This window comes from Podarcis tiliguerta (assembly GCF_965153285.1).
Source record: "Podarcis tiliguerta genome assembly, chromosome: 2".
Classification (NCBI taxonomy): domain Eukaryota; kingdom Metazoa; phylum Chordata; class Lepidosauria; order Squamata; family Lacertidae; genus Podarcis; species Podarcis tiliguerta.
In genome coordinates this window covers 111,148,219-111,167,016 of record NC_139535.1, presented here as the reverse complement: position 1 = coordinate 111,167,016, position 18,798 = coordinate 111,148,219, and the positions used below count along the sequence as shown (strand labels likewise).

Sequence of the window (18,798 nt, the reverse complement as noted above, 5' to 3'; positions counted from 1 at the left end):
TTAGCCATGCAAAATAAGACAATAAAAATGCACCGGCACTAACTAGCGGTTCTCAACCTGTCGGTGCCCAGCTGTTGTTGGACTACAACTCCCATCATCCCTGAGCTCTAGCCTTGTTGCTAGGGGTGATGGGAGTTGTAGGCTGTGTACTTTGGTAGGAAATACCACCCATAACATGGGTTTAGACAGATGGGTGTCAGGAAGGAGAATTCCCATTCACCATGTCCATTAAAGGGACTATTATTAAGACAACTCTTTGGAAGAAGCCACCAACCATGATTTAACCTAGCGACAAAACAAAAGAATCTGAAGAGGACCAGAAAGCTCTTAGAACAGGGTGACGTACGTGCATCTCCGGCCAACAAGGGGTGTCTAAGGTGGAGGGAGGATGCCAGGAAAAAGAGACTTTTTTCTTCCAAAGATGTCATAGAATCATAGAATCCTAGAGTTGGAAGAGACCACAAGGGCCATCGAGTCCAACCCCCTGCCAAGCAGGAAACACCATCAGAGCACTCCTGACATATGGTTGTCAAGCCTCTGCTTAAAGACCTCCAAAGAAGGAGACTCCACCACACTCCTTGGCAGCAAATTCCACTGTCGAACAGCTCTTACTGTCAGGAAGTTCTTCCTCATGTTTAGGTGGAATCTTCTTTCTTGTAGTTTGGATCCATTGCTCCGTGTCCGCTTCTCTGGAGCAGCAGAAAACAACCTTTCTCCCTCCTCTATGTGACATCCTTTTATATATTTGAACATGGCTATCATATCACCCCTTAACCTCCTCTTCTCCAGGCTAAACATGCCCAGCTCCCTTAGCCGTTCCTCATAAGGCATCGTTTCCAGGCCTTTGACCATTTTGGTTGCCCTCCTCTGGACACGTTCCAGTGTCCTTCTTGAACTGTGGTGCCCAAAACTGGACACAGTACTCCAGGTGAGGTCTGTCCCTGCTCCCTGGTTTCCCACTCACTAGCCCCCACCACCACTGAAACAGTGATAAGACTCAGTAAGAGCCAGAAACCGGATACATCAAAAACTGTGGTCATGTTGTATTTTGGTCAGTGCGAAACAGACAGGAAGAGGGGACAGCTGGGGACACAGTAGGTTAATGGGGGAGATCCCACGTGGCTCCTCATCGCAGTAGTGACCACTTGATCTGTTCCTTTGCTGACTGCAGCACCTGCAGAAGGAAGTTGAAGGATTCAGATTTTTTTCAGCCTGCAGGATTTGGTTGAAACACACTCTCCAAGAACCCAACCCTTTTGTGGTTAACAGGAAACACCCTGGTGGCAAACTCCTTAAATATTATCTGGAAAAAAGGATTTGTACTGCATGCACACATACAAACATTGCCACAGCTGTACATCCCTAAAAATGCATACAGTGGTGCCCCGCAAGACGAATGCCTCGCAAGACGGAAAACCCGCAAGACGAAAGGGTTTTCCGTTTTCAGAGGTGCTTCGCAGGACGAATTTCTCTATGGGCTTGCTTCGCAAGACGAAAATGTCTTGCGATTTTTGAGGGGTTTTTTCGCTCCCCAACCCCTTTATCTAAAGCGCTAAGCTGCTAATAGCCTTTTAGCAGCTAATCCGCTAATCCCTTAAGCCTTTAATAGCCGTTTATAGCCCTTAAACCGCTAATAGCGCTAATCCGCTAATGGGCTTGCTTCGCAAGACGAAAAAACCGCAAGACGAAAAGACTCGCGGAACGGATTCTTTTCGTCTTGCGAGGCACCACTGTATTCCCCTGACACAGAATCTTGGCTGGTGAAAGGGCTGAGCTTAAGTACAGTGCATAGGAAATGCCCCTAGTGCTTTTAGATATCAGGCATTGCATTTTGGAAAAAGCAAGTCGCTCAGCCCTTTCACCAGCCAAGATTCTGCTTAGGCTCCCTTTGGCTTGTGAGATTTAATCAACAGGTTTCCATACTTAGTTCTATAGCCATAAGGACTAAGAAGATTGGGTTGCCGTTCTTTCTTTTTTTTGGCAGTCAAGAATATCAGCATATTAAATTCTACATCAGACGTCAAAAACCCATTTGTGGGATGCGATAGGCAGATGTATACTCCTAGCATGCCTCCTCAATTATTATTTATTTTACTTCATAAAATTTATATACCGTTTGATTGTAAAAACCTCAAGGTGATTATTAGTGTTCATCTGGCAACAAGGATAAAAAGATGAACACCAAAATAGGCCAGAATCATACCACATTGTGATCAAATCAAGATCCAAATGCATGGGTAAACAGAAATGTTTTTGGCTGGCACATCAAGTTAAACAAAGTTGGTGCAATATCCCAGAAGATTCAGGAGAAAGGGGGAGGAGACATGTAGAAAAAGTCGTACCAGCAGCATTTAATGAAAGGTACCCAGCGAGATCTAGGCAGAAGACATACCTGTGACACTGTCTGCTCTGTAAGAGGGACATCCTCTCCCTGAAATACAAAGAGGGGAAACCACAAATTCAATGGTGTGCAGAAATAATAAAGCAATTGAAAGCAGGCCTGACTGCAGGATGCTGTATATTTCAGCCTAATACAGCAAGGCTCTTCTAGATCTACTGACTCCTGAAAGGAGACCCCATTCCTCCCTACTACATATCTGCTTTTGAGTTCCCAGCTCCTACCCAGGAGTTATGCATTGCTCAGAAATCTACCGCCCAATGTCACTTAGTCTAACCACTAACCAGATTACCAGCAGCAGCCTCCTCTACCTTCCCCCCATCAACCTATCGTATTTTTCGCTCCATAAGACGCACCTGACCATAAGACGCACCTAGTTTTTAGAGGGGGAAAGCAAGGGAAAAAAATTATGCGTAGAGCATGTAAGCGGCTTTTGCTGTTCTTGCTTTAAAGCAAGCAAAGCAAGAGCCGCTTACATGGCTTCTGTCCCACTTTGCACAGCTCTCACTTTGCTTGCCCATCCCTCCTCCCGCCTCGCTGTAAAGCAAGCAAAGCACCTGTCCCGTCCGTCCCTCCTCCTGCTTTGCTGAGAAGCCAGCAGAGCAAGAGTCACTCAGTGCTCCCTTTAAAGAGCCGCGCTGAGCCTGTGTGCGGAGGGCAGCCCGTCTGTCCCTTCTCCCACCTCAGGGAAAAGCCAGCAAGAGCCGCACACAGGCTCAGCGCGGCTCTTTAAAGGGAGCGCTGAGCAGAACCTCCCGTCTGCATTTGCTTCGTAAGACACACACACATTTTCCCTTACTTTTTAGGAGGGAAAAGTGCGTCTTATGGTGCGAAAAATACGGTATGCAATTTGGCCTTAAAAAAAATGTTTTATTAGATTTCAAATATGTTAAGGGGGGGAAAGGTAAACAACATATACAAAAAACAAACAAACCCACACCCCTCTCCCCAACACTGCAATTGGTTGATTTCTTCTGTCGTAAAATGGGTTCTGTGCCCTTCAGCGGGGACAGAGGTCAGCAGAGAGGTCATGCCTACTGAAGAGGCATTCAAGGAAGAAGGAAAGAGATGGTTTTCACTTACCCGCACAGCAACTCTATGTAGTACCTGCTGGGGGTCACTCTCAAGAATCACCCTGTAAGAGATGAAGAAGCAATCAGCTGGGCTACGCTCCAAGGGCAGGGCAGGAGCGATAGAAGAGTCATGCAAATGCAAGGGCCACCATCAAGAATGCACATTCTTTCAATGCACGCACACACATACACACACGCACCAGATCCTGAAAAGAGCTGTGAGAAGTCTAGAAGTTGTGGCTGGACTTACCCTCCATCCACAATTTCATCCACTGCCAGGAAAAGGCCCTCCATGTTTTCCATAAGTGCTCGCTTCTCCACATTCTTCCTACAGAAGGACAAACCAGATTCTGCTCAGTTGAGAAGCTGAGGGTCTAGGTCTCATCTTACCACCCGGGGCATCTCACAACCTAGCTCATTGTCAGAGCCTTAAGCACAGACCTTACTCAGACGTGCCTCACGTTTAAAAGCTTTGCTGTGCAATCGCAAGGACGATGAAGGGGCTGGGTGAGATGCAGTGAGGCTTTAAAGGGGATTTGGGCAAATTCCTGGAGGATAATGAACCACAAATAGGGAGTCTGCCATTACACTCGTGTGTTGCTTGAGGGTTCCCCCAGGCATCTGGTTGCACATCTGGCTGTGAGAACAAGATGCTGAACTAGATGGGATTTTGGACTGATTCAGCAGGGCTCTAATGACTAGCAACTTGATGATAATCTCAGTATTCTTTAATTCTGCCCTGGATTCCAGGGCTTGTACCCTGAACCATGGGACACACAAAACCATACACAAAGGCCTTCCTTTAAATGGGGCATGAGAATACACATGTATTATGCACCACCACCAACCCACACAAAGAAATTGCAATTCTACATTAATAAAAGTCATTTTCCAGAACCTAAATAAATATGGACAAATATGTATTTAATACAGAAGCAGGGGAGTTGGAGCCCCCTCCCAGCTCAGATTAGAAAGGCCCTCTCCCCTCTTGAGCTTCAGGCGCCTGACCAAGACCTTTCCTTTTCAGCAGACATTTAAAGGAATTTTTCTGTTTTTAAGACTAATAGTAATAGATTTTATCCATTGTATGCTTTTAGTAATTTTTATGTACACCACTTACGAGATGTCGGCAATTAAATATCTTCAACAAATAAATATATAATATAGTTAAGGCAAGCAGCGCAATCATCTATTCATTGCCATGAATATATTCCACTTCTGCTTAGACGTGGGTTAGGAAGCCAGAATATGTGATGTGTATGTAAGGCTTTAGTTCGCCTCTAGCAGCTTCTAACCACCCCAATAGTTCCCTTCTAAAGTACAAAAGCCACAATTTTTAGAGGCTTGATTCTGTGCTTTTGCTGTGCCACAACAGACACGCCTAGCATATCATCTTTATTATTGCTGAAAAAGGAAAAAGGCACGACAGGATCCATATCCTGCACATCTGCCTCTGCCAAGGAAACCTTCTCTTTCTACTCACATGTGGCTGCCAGCTGGACCCTTTTATATGCTCTTATCCCGGCTTACACACCTTCCTGAATAACCCATAACTGAGGTTGGCAATCCTAAACTCACTTATATGTGGGAGTAAATCCCACCGAACTTCAATGGGCCTTTTTAATCTGTTGAAGACATGTCTTCATTATTCTGAGTCCAATTATAAATAACTATTTACATTATAAAACATGATGAGATGATACCATGAGGCAGCAGCTAAACGTGTTGCCCAAATTAAATTGCCCAGGGAAAATGTCTTGGTCTGTAAGTGCCAGTGCCAGTTTTTATTTCTGGGTAAACATGCACAGTATAGCACTAGGGGTCACTTAAACCATTTTGGAGACAGGAGGCTGAAAATAGACTTTCAATTGATTTTATTGTGACTTAAAACATCCGAGGGGTTGGGGGTGGAATCCAAACAATTAAGTACCCTTTTTTTTTTTTTTGCACTTCCAACACATTAAAAAATTAGGAAGTGCTTTTGTTCTCCGTGGTGTACCCAACCCCAAAATGAATGCATTTGAGGCACAAAAACAATTCCCACATTTCACCCTGTGCAACCAGCTCAGCCACAACCAGAAAGCAGATTCTTACCGCAGCATCTGACTGAGTGAGTCGAAGAGACAGTTCAGCACAGCCATTAGCATTAGCTGCAAAGGAGAAAACAAAAGTTTCAGAGCAAAGGAGCCACACACACATGCACACAATCCATGCGATCGCATACAAAAGTGGCTCAAGGCAAAGCTGGCTTTGGAGCAATTTTGGGGGGTAATTCCTAGAGGGCAATAGCATGGCATTGATTGCCAGCACCCCCACCCACCCCAAGGACATAGAAATCCAGGCTCTTCTTGCTCTGTTGAAGTCATCCCTCTTAAAGCAGGGCTATGAAAGCCATGCCCCCAATATTCTCTTAGACTACAACTCCCATCAACCTCTCACTATTGGCTATGCTGGCTGTGGCTGATGTTAGGTGGAGTCACACAACAACTGAAGAGCCACAGGTTCCCCACCTCTGCCTTAAAGAATCCTGTGGGACTGTCAACTATTTTCAGGGAGGGTGGAGAAGTTCAACAAATCTCCCTCGCCTCAGCACCGCAGGGGCAATCAGCGTTGCAAGCATGCTTTGTGGCAGAGGAAGAAGCCAAGGATCTCACACAGCCCAAAGATCATGACCAACATAACCTTCAGCAGGGAAGCCAGGATAGTCAAAACCTTGCATGCATCATTTCTGCAGAAAAGCCTCTTTGCCACCTAAGGATATACACACCTCATTTTCATAGGAGCTGCCGATGACGTAGAAATACAGGTCAATGCTGCTCTTGTAAACAACTGTCAGTCCCTCTAGGAGAGCAATCTCACCTAGGTGGAGGGAGAGAGAAAAGGAATAAAATAACCAAAATAATAAGAGCTAGAAGAGAACATGAAGACTACAAGAAAAGCAGCACTCTTCCTGTTTTTCTCAATAGCTGCTAAGCAAGAAAGCAACATCCAGAGTCATCACAAAATCTTTGGGCGAGTTTGCACCGCTGTAGGAAGATCTATCTGATTTGGGGGGGGGGGGGGGCTGCTGTTTAAATTGGACTACAATCTTGAATTGGCACCACTTGCTGCATAGTGCAGACACCGCCAGCAATTATGCCCACATGCAGCACACATTTACACAAATGAGGTGCACACTGCCAAACATCCAAGCGCAGAATCCGCCGACTGAATTGCGCCAGCTCAGCTGCACAAGCACAAATAGAACAGCTTCTTTATGAGAAGGGAAACTGAATGAAATGTCTTCTTTCAAGTGTTATCGCTGCTGCTTATGTCCTCCATGCACTCTGGAAGAGGCTGGAGGAGACTGAATTCGACTGGAATGCCGTTTCTTAATTTAGAATAGAGTCACGTTTTCCCCTGATGAAGAACATTTATATTCAAAATACATGGGGGTATGTCAAAGATCTGCTTCTTTATCAATCTTTCTTGCACTGTCATTTTGATTTCTCATCACATACTAGTGTAGATACTGCCCTCCAATCAAAGCAAAGCCACTATACTCATGGTTATACAGTGGTACCCCGCAAGACGAATGCCTCGGAAGACGAAAAACTCGCTAGACGAAAGGGTTTTTCATTTTCTGAGGTGCTTCGCAAGACAGATTTTCCAAAGGGCTTGCTTCGCTAGACGAAACAGCCCTGCCTCTCCTGTCATGGCGGCGGTCACTGCACGCACGCACGCTCGCTTCCCCGCTCCTCCGGCTCCCTCCCACCTTCCGGCTGACGGCTCCTCTGGCTCCCTCCCACCTTCCAGCTGACGGTTAGTGCCTCGCGCCGCTGCCCACCCCCCTCGCACGCTCCCCTCAGAGAGCCGTTGCGGCCAGCGCCTCTCTCTCCCTGGAGTCGCGCTCCTGACCCCCGCCGCCCTCCAGCAGCCGCGTCGCGCGGTGGCCACAACGCGCGGGAGAGTCTGAGGTACCGCCTGCGGCAGCTGTCCTGCTTCTCTCTCCCCCCCCCCCGCCGTTGTTAGTGTTTAAATGCAGTGGTGCTTCGCAAGACGAAAAAACTCGCACAACGAAAAAACTCGCGGAAAGAATTAGTTTCGTCTTGCGAGGCACCACTGTACCCCCAAGGAGCAGCCAAACATCTGCGGAGAGGGAAAACTTTTGCAACCTCCCTGCTCTACATTTTCTGCTGCTGTCTTTGCAAGAGAGGAGAACCGCTGGACTACCCCTGGAGGAGGACTTGCATCAATATTCACTGACTCCAACCTCTGGGTGGAGTGGGGAGTATTTTAAAAACCAGACAGACAAACAAAGAAAGTCATGTGTCTGACTCTTCTGGCTGAAGGATTCCAGGGGGAGCCCTGTTTAAAATATGCATATATATGCATGTATATATTACAATCCCAGGTGCCTTCTCCCATCACGCTTCCCAGCAGAACCTACTATCTGTCCGGTGAGTTTTGTTGAAAATGTTCTTCTCAAAGGCCTTCTGCTCCTTGACGGTGGGGTAGGTGTCATCATAGTACTGCAGGGGAAAACAAAGGATGCTTGTTACATGAGAGGAATGTGAGACAAACCACTTGTTATGGTCAAATGCTGCTCATGTGAGCTGCACAAACATGACACTCAAACATTTATTTATTAAGCTTTATATTTTGTCAAGTTGTCTGTGCCTTTGAAAACTCCTAAGAGATCTCCTGCAATACAAGAACGGCCAAGGAAAATTTGGGAAATCTTTTTAGTGACAAAACTAACCTATGAAAAAAGAGCAATAAGCAACAAAAAGGCAATATTTATATAAATTTTATCTCCCTTTAGAGGGAATAAAATAATGACCGATAAGACTATACAATTCTTTTCCACTAATATGATGCTCTTTCGCTCTTACCACCTCATTTTTGCGAAAGCATTCAAAAATCTAATTCTTTATCCTTCCACTTCACTTAAGCTCTTAAAGCACAGGAAAATGCTATCATGAGGCAATCCAGTGTGACTATGTAAGTGAGAAACCAGAGGCTCTCTCTGAGCTATATAAAATATAAAATATACATATAGTAACCAAATTTTGCATGATGGTTCCTGAGATCAAGGAGCAGGTTTTTGTCTACATTTGGATACAAACTGGACACTGTTTCGAATAAAAATGGCAGAATGAACCTTTCAAAATTGCACTGGGTTCTGGGCGCTTCTTAGAATTCCTGAGCAGCACTGAACACAAGGCTGCTAGACACACAACTTTTAGAACAGGTAATAGTGTTTGTTTTCCATCATAACAGCTCTCACAGAAAAGGCTAAAGTGCAGGACACTTTCCTATTTTATACAGCGGCAGAGGCAGAAGCAGAGGCCCCTGGTGAGTGTGTGGCTCAGCGGGGATTTTAACTCAGGTTCCACGGCCTCCCCCCTCCCCCAAAAAGTGAATTATGTCACCTGAAGGAGCGTCTCCACCCCCATCGTTCTGCTCGGACACTGAGGTCCAGCGCCGAGGGCCTTCTGGCGGTTCCCTCACTGCAAGAAGCCAAGTTACAAGGAACCAGGCCATCTCGGTTGTGGCGCCCGCCCTGTGGAACGCCCTCCCATCAGATGTCAAGGAAATAAACAACTCACTGACTTCTAGAAGACATCTGAAGGCAGCCCTGTTTAGGGAAGCTTTTAATGTTTGATGGACTACTGTATTTTAATATTTTGTTGGAAGCCACCCAGAGTCACTGGGGAAACACAGCCAGATGGGCAGGGTATAAATAACAACAACAACAACAACAACTTTAGTTGTGGTCTGTGGGTTAGAACAGCCTTCGCCAACCTAGATCCATCCAGTTGTTTTAGACTGCAGCCTCTGTCAGCCCAACGTAACACAGCTGTGTTGCCTGGCGCTGATGAGAGTTGTAGTCCAAAGCCCTGGGGGGGAGGGGCACCAGGCTGCAAAGGAAACACAAATCCATCCTCTGCCAAGACAGCAGGTGCAGAATTGGGGGTGGCACCATAGTGAAGAAAAAAAGGGAAACTGCATTTTTTGTAAGCTGACTTTTAGAAACAATTAGGTGGCATCTAAACGGTATTAAATAAATAAATAAAAACACTGGGACTTTTCCCAGGAGACACTCATTTTGCGAGCAGGGCAACATCGCAAGCAAATGATCCTGCACTTACAAAGCTACCTCAAGGATGGCATGGAGAATGAATGAATGAATATAATAATTTATTATTTATACCCCGCCCATCTGGCTGGGTTTCCCCAGCCACTCTGGGCGGCTTCCAACAAAATATTAAAATACAATAGTCTGTTAAACATTAAAAGCTTCCCTAAACAGGGCTGCCTTCCAGCAAGGAAGATTTTGCCCAAATAAATGGAGCCTCCAGATGTTGTTGGACTACTCCCATCAGCCAGCAGGGCCAATGGACAAGTCAAGATGGAAGCTAGACATCTGAGGGGTCACAGGTTCTCTACACTCTCGCGTATAGGAGTGCCAGGTATCAGAACACACCGGATAGGAATCTACTAGCAAGAGTTAAGATAGATCACATGCTGCCTCAATGAGCACGGGTGACTGGACTAATGTCCTTCTTGCTCGGAAAGCAGGGGCTCAGTTAACGGTCTATAAGAGCTCCCCAGCTTTCAATGACAACTCTGCCAGGCTGCTTTGCTCAGGCCCCTTGGAGCCTTGTACCTTCCCGCTCCTTCCAGATCCCCCTGAAAACTTACCTTGGCAAACAGACGGTCTCCATCGTTGTCCAAGATCAGGATGGCTTTCACAGTGTAGAGAGATGGCTCCTGCAAAGAAAAGCACAATGTCACAGGTCCATTCAAACAATACCATGTGCTGCTTCCTCTGACTGCTGACCTACCCAGGGGTAGGGCCACAGCTTCCGATGGGTGGCCCTAAGAGCTGTTACAAGAAGGAGGGCTGTGCATATACTATGCTCCTCCATACCAATTACTCCAGGCTGGAAGCAGTGTTCGAAATTAGGCAGGCGCCCGGCTTGTTTTGCTACTGGTGCAGGTCCAATTGTGACTACGTGGAGATTTCTGTGTGCCAAGCTGGCGGCTGCAGTTTAAAAACCTCTGCTTTGCTCCATAGTTAATACCATTTTCATTTCCACTGTGTGTTTTCTTCCTTCTTGCATACTGAAACAAGTGAATGGTTGCAAGAGCAAGCTACAGTCAAGCAATTTAATTGAGATCATAGAATTGTAGTGTTGGAAGAGATCCCAAGGGTCATTAAGTCCAACCCCTTGGTGAATAGACATTCCATTGTGGCGTCTGCAACCTAGACTGAAGGTGCCATTTGGCACGTAGCTTATATACCTGAATTTTTAAACACTGCAGAGCTTGTAACACACTCAGTGGTTCCCATGTCTGACAATATTGAAGGCAACCACACTACACCAAACAGCAGCTCACAATGAGCTCCAGATCAGGTATCAGCTTGTCAGGACTAGGACCATAGTCTAGGACCTAGACAGCCCAAAATGCAGAGCAAATGTCACTTCCCTAAAGGAGAGATTAAGAATGTGTTGTATGTAAAAGGAGAAAATGGGGGCCACCTCCCTGCCATGTCTGCGGCTGAAGGAGATTCTGCGGCTTAGTGCTTACAAGGAGGGCATGCTTGGGGCGAGAGAAAGGACCAGAAAGAGATGCAGCTCCTCCGTGCCGGACGCTTGAAAGCTCTCGAGACAAAGTTCTGTGATGCACTGACTTCCACATAGCCACAGTCGGAGTGTATAACAGAACTTCACCTCAAGTGCTGCAACAGGAGCTGCAGGCTCATCTATGGAGTAGACTCTGGCAGGCGGATCCACCACTCCACAGAAACTCTACATCTGGCCACCCCATTCCAAACAACTGACCCACTGGGTCAGACTGAGGCAGCACTACGCATGACTTTTCTCAAATTTTGAGACAGCCATAGGAACAGAAGGTTCTCTTATCTCTGAATCACCTATCATCATAAGAGCAGCCAGCCATGATTCTACTGGAGAACAGCCTGGGTCTAATGCAGAGCTTTTCATACAACAGTTTGAAGGATCCAGGGATTCCTCAGAGATCAATAATGGCAACCAAGCACCCCTGAATGACAGCTCACCCACCACTACCTAAATTATCTCCTAATATTCAGACCTGCTCTAGGATGCACTCTCAGTTCATGCAATGGTGAAGCCCAACAGGACTGGCCAGCACTCTGCACAGAATTGAGTGAACACCTTAAAACTCTTCCCAGAATCATTTGCAAGAAGCTCTTTGGTGACCAATACTGAAACACGTTACACAGGAGGTAAGTCCATTTGAAGAGGGATCTGTGAAGCCAGACAGCATGAAAACCACTGCTCTCAAGGTCTCCATTTTACAAAGGGGGTCTCACTGTTCCAACAGAAATTGCATGCCTCACACCATACAAAGGAAGAGAAGAAAACAGACCAGGTCTTCCTCTCTCTCTCTCTCTGACATGCACGCACACACACACACACAGAATGGCTCATCCATTATCATGTGGACAAGCAATAATGTAGACAAATTTAGAATCTCCTTCTGTTGCCTTCGTCCTTATTCGCGCACACACATACATAAATTTGCCTGGCAAACTTTGCAGGCAGGCAGATGTGCAGAGGGAAATTTCCTGCTCTCCTATCATATTTCACCAGTCCCCTGGGCAATACCTGTTTTACAGCACAAATCCTTGCTTTGCAGTAAGAAGAGGGGGTCTAAACCCCCCCCCCCCATGAAGGCCTGTGAAAATTGTAAGTGCAACATGTCAATGCCCCAAAGCTAAGCAGACAATTTGCTATACAAATACTGTCAGAGGAATACCCCCATCCCTGACCTAGATTGAATGAAGCCACAGATGAGATGGGCAAAGGCCACACATCTCCTTCCTGCCTTGCTTCCGAAGAGAGTAAGAATAGATGCTTACCATACAAGCATCGGAGGAGAATTTATACATCTCTTTGCCAGAGAGACAAGCTTCTACTGGAGAGGCAGCTAATAAACACACATTTTAAATCTATAATGAGCGCTGACTGGAAGGCCAGAAGCGGCATAAATTCCTCTCTGGAGGCTTCCAGTTCAAGCCAAGGGCTGCCTCGAGCAATCAACCATTAAAACAAGACGTTAAGAGTTACTGCACAGTTTATTCTGATCATTTAATTCTGAAGTTTCAATAAATTAAACTTCAATCAATTAAACTAGGTGTGCAACGGCCCAGATGGTCAGCCCGATAGCAGCAGCATTGCCATAAAGATTTTACAGCTGCCAGGACCTCGCGGAAGGGGAGCATTTGGCGAGGCAGAGGAGACGGCAAGAAATATGTCCGTGCTGGGTTTTATCTGCAAGAGGCAATTGGGAGAGCCACGCGGAGAAGGCAGGGCTATTCCCATCTAGGGAATGCACAGCTCGCAAGGCAAGCCAAGGCATTTCCTCCAAAGAGAGAAAGCATATTGTGAGGGTCCTGCTACCCCAAATCACACCACACCAAACCTAGCAATAGTCACTTGCCGCACAGCAAAATGGCACCCGGTGTCTTTGCCAATGTGCTGCTGAACTTAAAAAGAAATTCAAATCCCAAATCCTCTCCTCAGCAGGTGATGGCACTGGCAGTTTTTTTAAAAAACTGGATATCCCAGTTGCAGTTCATTGGCATCAGAAAAGGTTTTGCCTTTTCCCCTCCAGATGCTGTGGAACAAGCAACTCCCATCACCCCTGACCACGCTGATGGGAACTGGAGGGCCACAGGTTCCTCAACCCAGAGTCAGAATATCTCCCACTCCTCCAAGAGCATCGCAACACACACCCCCAAAAAAGACTGGGGATGGTGCTTGCTTCACATTCAGGATCTAAGCAATCACCAAAATCAGGGATGAGGAGTTTTCTCCCAATTGACTCTGGTCTTCTGTGTAGTTTTTATTTGAAGGGAGGAGTGGGCTGGGGAGGTAAGAAAACTATTTTAGCTACCTGGTTAAGGCAACGTTCAAAAGGCAATTTGATATACTGTGCCTTGCAACTGAGTCCCGAAGTCAGCCCCATTGAGTTCAAAAGGCTTTCTTCAAAATAAGTGTGCTACAAAATGCAGTGCTTCCTATAAGTGGATGGTTCTCACCACATAGATCAGGGGGCCGGTCCACTGTCCGTCAGACCTTGAGGGGGGGCAGACTATATTTGGGCAGGGGAATCTTCCCCACTGACTATCCCCTCACTTCTCCACAGCACCGGATGAGCTTGAGAGCGGAAGGGGCTGCGGAGGGACAATGAGTGGCGTGAAAGGGCTGACTCCAGAGAGGGGCTGCTTAAAATGGCGCTCAGCCAACAAAGCCCAGCCCCTTTCCTCCTCTAGGCAGGGTGGGGAGAAGCCAGGGGGAGGGAGGGAGGAGGCGCCGCCACCACAGTGTGTGTGTGGGGGGGAGAGAAATGGCGCAGCCCAAATGATCAGAATCCCCACACCGATCCACATGGCGATTCCCGGATCATCCGTGGGCCAGATCTAGAAGGCAATTGTGCCGGATCTGGCCCCCGGGCCGTAGTTTGCTGACCCATGCCATAGATTCACAATGGCCCCAACTAGTAACACAGAGACACCGTATGAGCCTGCTATTTAAGTCCCCTCTACTGCACTTAAAAAAAAAAAGCCCATGTAAAGTTAGTCAGGTTTCCTCATGTGCAACACAAAACTGTATGGGCAGTCCTTTTAAAATGGGCCAAGTTCTTCAGATTCTGGCCTATTTTCACTAAAGTGTCAAACCTGTGTCTGTGCTGTACAGTTTCAGACCAAAGGTGCAGACCCCACCTGACTAAATATTCCTACAGCCACACAAAAATTCCTTCCTCATAATAAAGCCGAGATGACCAGGTGAATAGTTGTACAGCAAAGCCTTTCCCCCAACATCTATTATTATTATTATAATTATTATTTATATTTTGATTTTATTTATTTAACAAAATGTATATATCACTTGATTGTAATAAAACTTTGAAGCAATTTACAAAAAAAAACCACACATTAAAATGATCAGTAAAAACAATTAAAAACATTTTATAGGAGCAAAAGTTTAAAGGATGTCAACAGCTACATATCTGGATAGGCGCACCTAAAGAAATGTGTTCTAGGTGCTGAAAAGAGTGGAGGTGAGGTCAATAGGCAGGGAATTCCAAAGTGTAGGTGCTGCCTATATTGCTCAGTTTCTCACCACTGCAGAACAAGTACTATGTGGCACCGGAACAACGCTAGTTCTGGTTTTCCACCATACTAATTTCCTATCGGCAAGGACCTTTTTTCATGAGGAAGCTTTTGTGTGCAGTCTGAAGTGGAATACAGTGGTAACTCGGGTTACACACGCTTCAGGTTACAGACTCCGCTAACCCAGAAATCGTGCTTCAGGTTAAGAACTTTGCTTCAGGATGAGAACAGAAATCGTGCTCCAGTGGCGCGGCAGCAGCAGGAGGCCCCATTAGCTAAAGTGGTGCTTCAGAACAATTTCAGGTTAAGTACGGACCTCCAGAACGAATAAGTACTTAACCCGAGGTACCACTGTACTCTACTCACTAAGTACCTCAGTGGGAACTAGGACAAGGCTTTTTGCAGGTCCAATCTAAACTTCAGTATAGATACAACCAGCTCTCTGACCACTCTAGGACAATGTCTCAGCATAATGTGTTTTCCGGAGTCTAGAAAAGCAGGGGATTTGAATTTGTGATGCTGTGGGTTTCCTGTGTAACTTGGGGAAGTTACTGCTTCAATCATGGCCAATCATGTGGCCTACCAGATGTTGTTGGACTCCAGTTCCCATCAGGCAATGTGGCCAACAGTTGAGGGTGATGGGAATTGTAGTCCAACATCATCCAGAAGGCTGCAGATTCCTCAGCCCTGTTAAACTGGAATCAGCTATAGCAATCCTCGATCCTCTTCGCAGTTTTTTGTAAGGATGAACCAAATTAGGGGGTCTTAAGGATTGTGGCAAAGGGACACAGGTGGCGCTGTGGGTTAAACCACAGAGCCTAGGACTTTCAGATGAGAAGGTCGGTGGTTTGAATCCCCGCGACGGGGTGAGCTGCCGTTGCTCTGTCCCTGCTCCTGCCAACCTAGCAGTTTGAAAGCACCTCAAAGTGCAAGTAGATAAATAGGTACCGCTCCGGCGGGAAGGCAAACAGTGTTTCAATGTGCTGCTCTGGTTCGCCAGAAGCAGCTTAGTCCTGCTGGCCACATAACCCGGAAGCTGTATGCCGGCTCCCTCGGCCAGTAAAGCGAGATGAATGCCACAACCCCAGAGTCGTCCGTTACTGGACCTAATGGTCAGGGGTCCCTTTACCTTTAAGGACTGTGGCACGCAAGGGTGAGCAGAAACAAAAATTAATAAAAATGTTAAATTTGAATGGCGGCCCTTAGCTAAACAGCAGTAGGAAACAAATTTTCATGGGGGCAAATGTTGTTTATTTGTGCTTCATTTCTGTTTGTTGCATTAGTTCAGCTCAGTTATCCAGCATTCAGGACTACAACTCCCATCATCCCCTGACCATCGGCCACACTGCAGGGCACACTAGCCTATCTACAACCTTGTCCCCCAGGGATTCTCAAAATTTCTACCACCTTCTCCACAACTGACTTCCCTGCCAAGCAGCCCATGCTGCAGCTCTGTGGAAGAGCATCTGCATTCCTGCAGAAATCCTAGATTCAATCTCGGGCATCTCCCCTGCCTTAAACCTTGAAGACCTGCTGCCAGTCAGTATAGACAGTGCTCAGTTATAATTATCATCATCATCAGTTAGATGGATCAACGCTCTGACATTAGACGGCCCCTTCCTCTGTTCCCTGAGGCATTTGGAAAAGGGTTAATGGACTCGGTTCACAGAAGGCACCAACCAATCCTGATGGGCCTCACAGCAGCCCTGCAGAAACTGAAAGTGCATCGGAAAACACAGAACTCTTCAGCTGCACATTGCATGTCAAGTTCAGGAATGGTCAGCAACCTGTCTTATAGGGAAATGCACCCACCATTACAGATCAATGAGGAACCCCTGCAGGAATAGGAAAGCAGCCCAGTGTGTGCGCGCACACACACATATTTATAAATAATTTTTATTGGTTTTACATATAATCACATTACATAACATCATATCCTCTTATTTTATTTTAAACGGCCTTGGTCCTGTATACCTGAAGGAGCGTCTCCACCCCCATCGTTCAGCCCGGACACTGAGATCCAGCGCCGGGGGCCTTTTGGAGGTTCCCTCATTGCGAGGAGTGAAGTTACAGGGAACCAGGCAGAGGGCCTTTTCGGTAGTGGCACCCACCCTGTGGAACACACTCCCTTCAGATGTGAAGGGAATAAGCAGCTACCCTATTTTTAAAAAACATCTGAAGGCAGCCCTGTTTAGGTTTTTAATATTTAATGCTGTACTGTTTTTAATATTTGATTGGAAGCCGCCCAGAGTGGCTTCCATAATTAATTATTATTACTATTATTATTATCACATTACGTAACATCATAGCCTCTTATTTTATCTCTTTGGCTCAACTGAGCCTAGTGACTTCCCTCCTTCCCATCTACAGTGATAACTCGAGTTAAGTACTTAATTTGTTCTGGAGGTCTGTTCTTAACCTGAAACTGTTCTTAACCTGAAGCACCACTTTAGCTAATGGGGCCTCCTGCTGCTGCCACGCTCCCGGAGCACAATTTCTGTTCTCATCCTGAAACAAAATTCTTAACCTGAAGCACAATTTCTGGGTTAGCGGAGTCAGTAACCTGAAGCGTATGTAACCCGAGGTACCACTGTAATGGTTTACAAAATTAAACTTTGCATCATTACATTTTATTTCGTTTCTTACACACACACACACACACACAAATATATATATATATATATATATATATATATATATATAAAATTTACATACATACATATATATATACATATACTGTATAGATACTTATATACATATACGTATATGTGTGTGTGTGTGTGTGTGTGTGTGTATATATATATATATATACACATATATGGAAAGAGATACATATATGTATATATATATATATATACACATATATAGATACATACATACATACACACAGACACACACAAAGAAAGGAAGTAAGTTCTTTTTTTCTTTTACTAGGGCACAGAATGGGAACAAGCGTTTCACCCCTGCCTTTCCTATCAATGCCCACAGTAGGATTTCACAATAAAATGGACTAAATGTTCCTTTGCCTGCAGTTCAATCCGTTTGCTTCACACCCCTCCTAGACGCTTCGGGAGACGGAGAGCCGCCGCTTGGGCAGGCTAGAGGGCGGGGGTGGGCTGGGGGCTCCCCTGGATTTCCCAACGAGAGCAGCTGGCCCGGGCACCTCTCGAGCGGCCGCCAGAGCCCCTCTTCCCGCAGCTCTGCTGTCTGCCATACGGGCCGCCCCAGCTTCTTGGAGGCCCCCGCCAGGTAGCTGGGGCTGGGCCCCGCCCGAAGGACCGAGCCCGAGCCTCAGGAGGCCCCAGCCGAAGCCTGCCAGCCGCGTCCCGTCCACCTGCCCGTCTCCATGGCAACGGGCGCGCCCCCCAGCAATTCCCCCTCGCCCCTCCGGCTCCTACCAGGATCAGCGCCTCCATCTTGGTCGCCCCGGTGCCGACGTGGAGCATCAGCCGCGTCTGCCAACGGCATTGGCTGGCCCCGCGCCAATCTTATCCCCAGAGCCCGCCCCCTCCCTCCAACGCGGCCGCTCATTGGCTTGTGCTCGCTTTCCTCGGCTAACCTGCCCGTCCCGCCTCCCTACCTTTTTCATGTCCAGCGAGTCGGCGAGTTTCCAGGGAGAGGGCGTGGCTCACCTTGAAACCCCGCCTCTTGCCCGCGATTCGACAAAAGGGCTGTCGGTCAATTTGCCGAAGCCTGCTTTCGAGGAAGGTGAGGACCGGAAGAATGGAAGAGTTCCCATGGTGAACACGGAAGCGGCTGGAGTGCCCCGTTGCTGAGCAACGATTGGACCAGCCATCGTCACGTGACCGGATAAAGTGCCATTGTTTCCTGAAAATTAGATTCGATGACGGTTCTTTCCGGTTATTGGCTAACGCGGAGCGTCTGTGATTGATGGGAGAATTGTTGCCATGGTGACTGCAGGCTGTGGGAGTCCCTGAGATCCTAACTGTGGCATAGTGATCCATGATATTTATCTGGGGGTGGTGTGAGGAGGTCAAAAAAGTGATCAAGCAATCAGGCTTCTTCAGGGCTTACCCTCCAACATTTCTCCAATGAAAATAGGGATGGCTTATTATTATTATTATTATTATACCCCACCCATCTGACTGGGTTGTCCCAGCCACCCTGAATGGCTTCCAACATATATAAAAACATAATAGAAAATTAAACATTAAATA

The 18,798-nt window shown here is 46.7% G+C and overlaps 1 protein-coding gene across 3 annotated transcripts; it reads right to left on the bottom strand.

Annotated features, from left to right (window-relative positions):
- Nucleotides 1-1,019: 1,019 nt before the first annotated feature.
- COPZ1 (COPI coat complex subunit zeta 1) lies at nt 1,020-18,600 on the bottom strand. Of its 3 annotated transcripts, none has more exons than XM_083427999.1 (9): nt 18,253-18,600; nt 10,159-10,227; nt 7,901-7,982; nt 6,239-6,330; nt 5,566-5,621; nt 3,722-3,799; nt 3,482-3,533; nt 2,393-2,431; nt 1,020-1,174 (listed from the first exon to the last, which is right to left on the bottom strand). In XM_083427999.1, exons 1-9 carry the CDS (start codon nt 18,583-18,585, stop codon nt 1,127-1,129), a joined length of 849 nt encoding a protein of 282 aa, XP_083284125.1. In that variant the 5' UTR covers nt 18,586-18,600; the 3' UTR covers nt 1,020-1,126. The 3 variants fall into 3 exon arrangements, with proteins under 3 accessions (XP_083284125.1, XP_083284127.1, XP_083284126.1); XM_083428001.1 differs by having other exon boundaries at nt 18,201-18,332; XM_083428000.1 differs by lacking the exon at nt 18,253-18,600 and adding an exon at nt 18,019-18,157.
- Nucleotides 18,601-18,798: the final 198 nt, after the last annotated feature.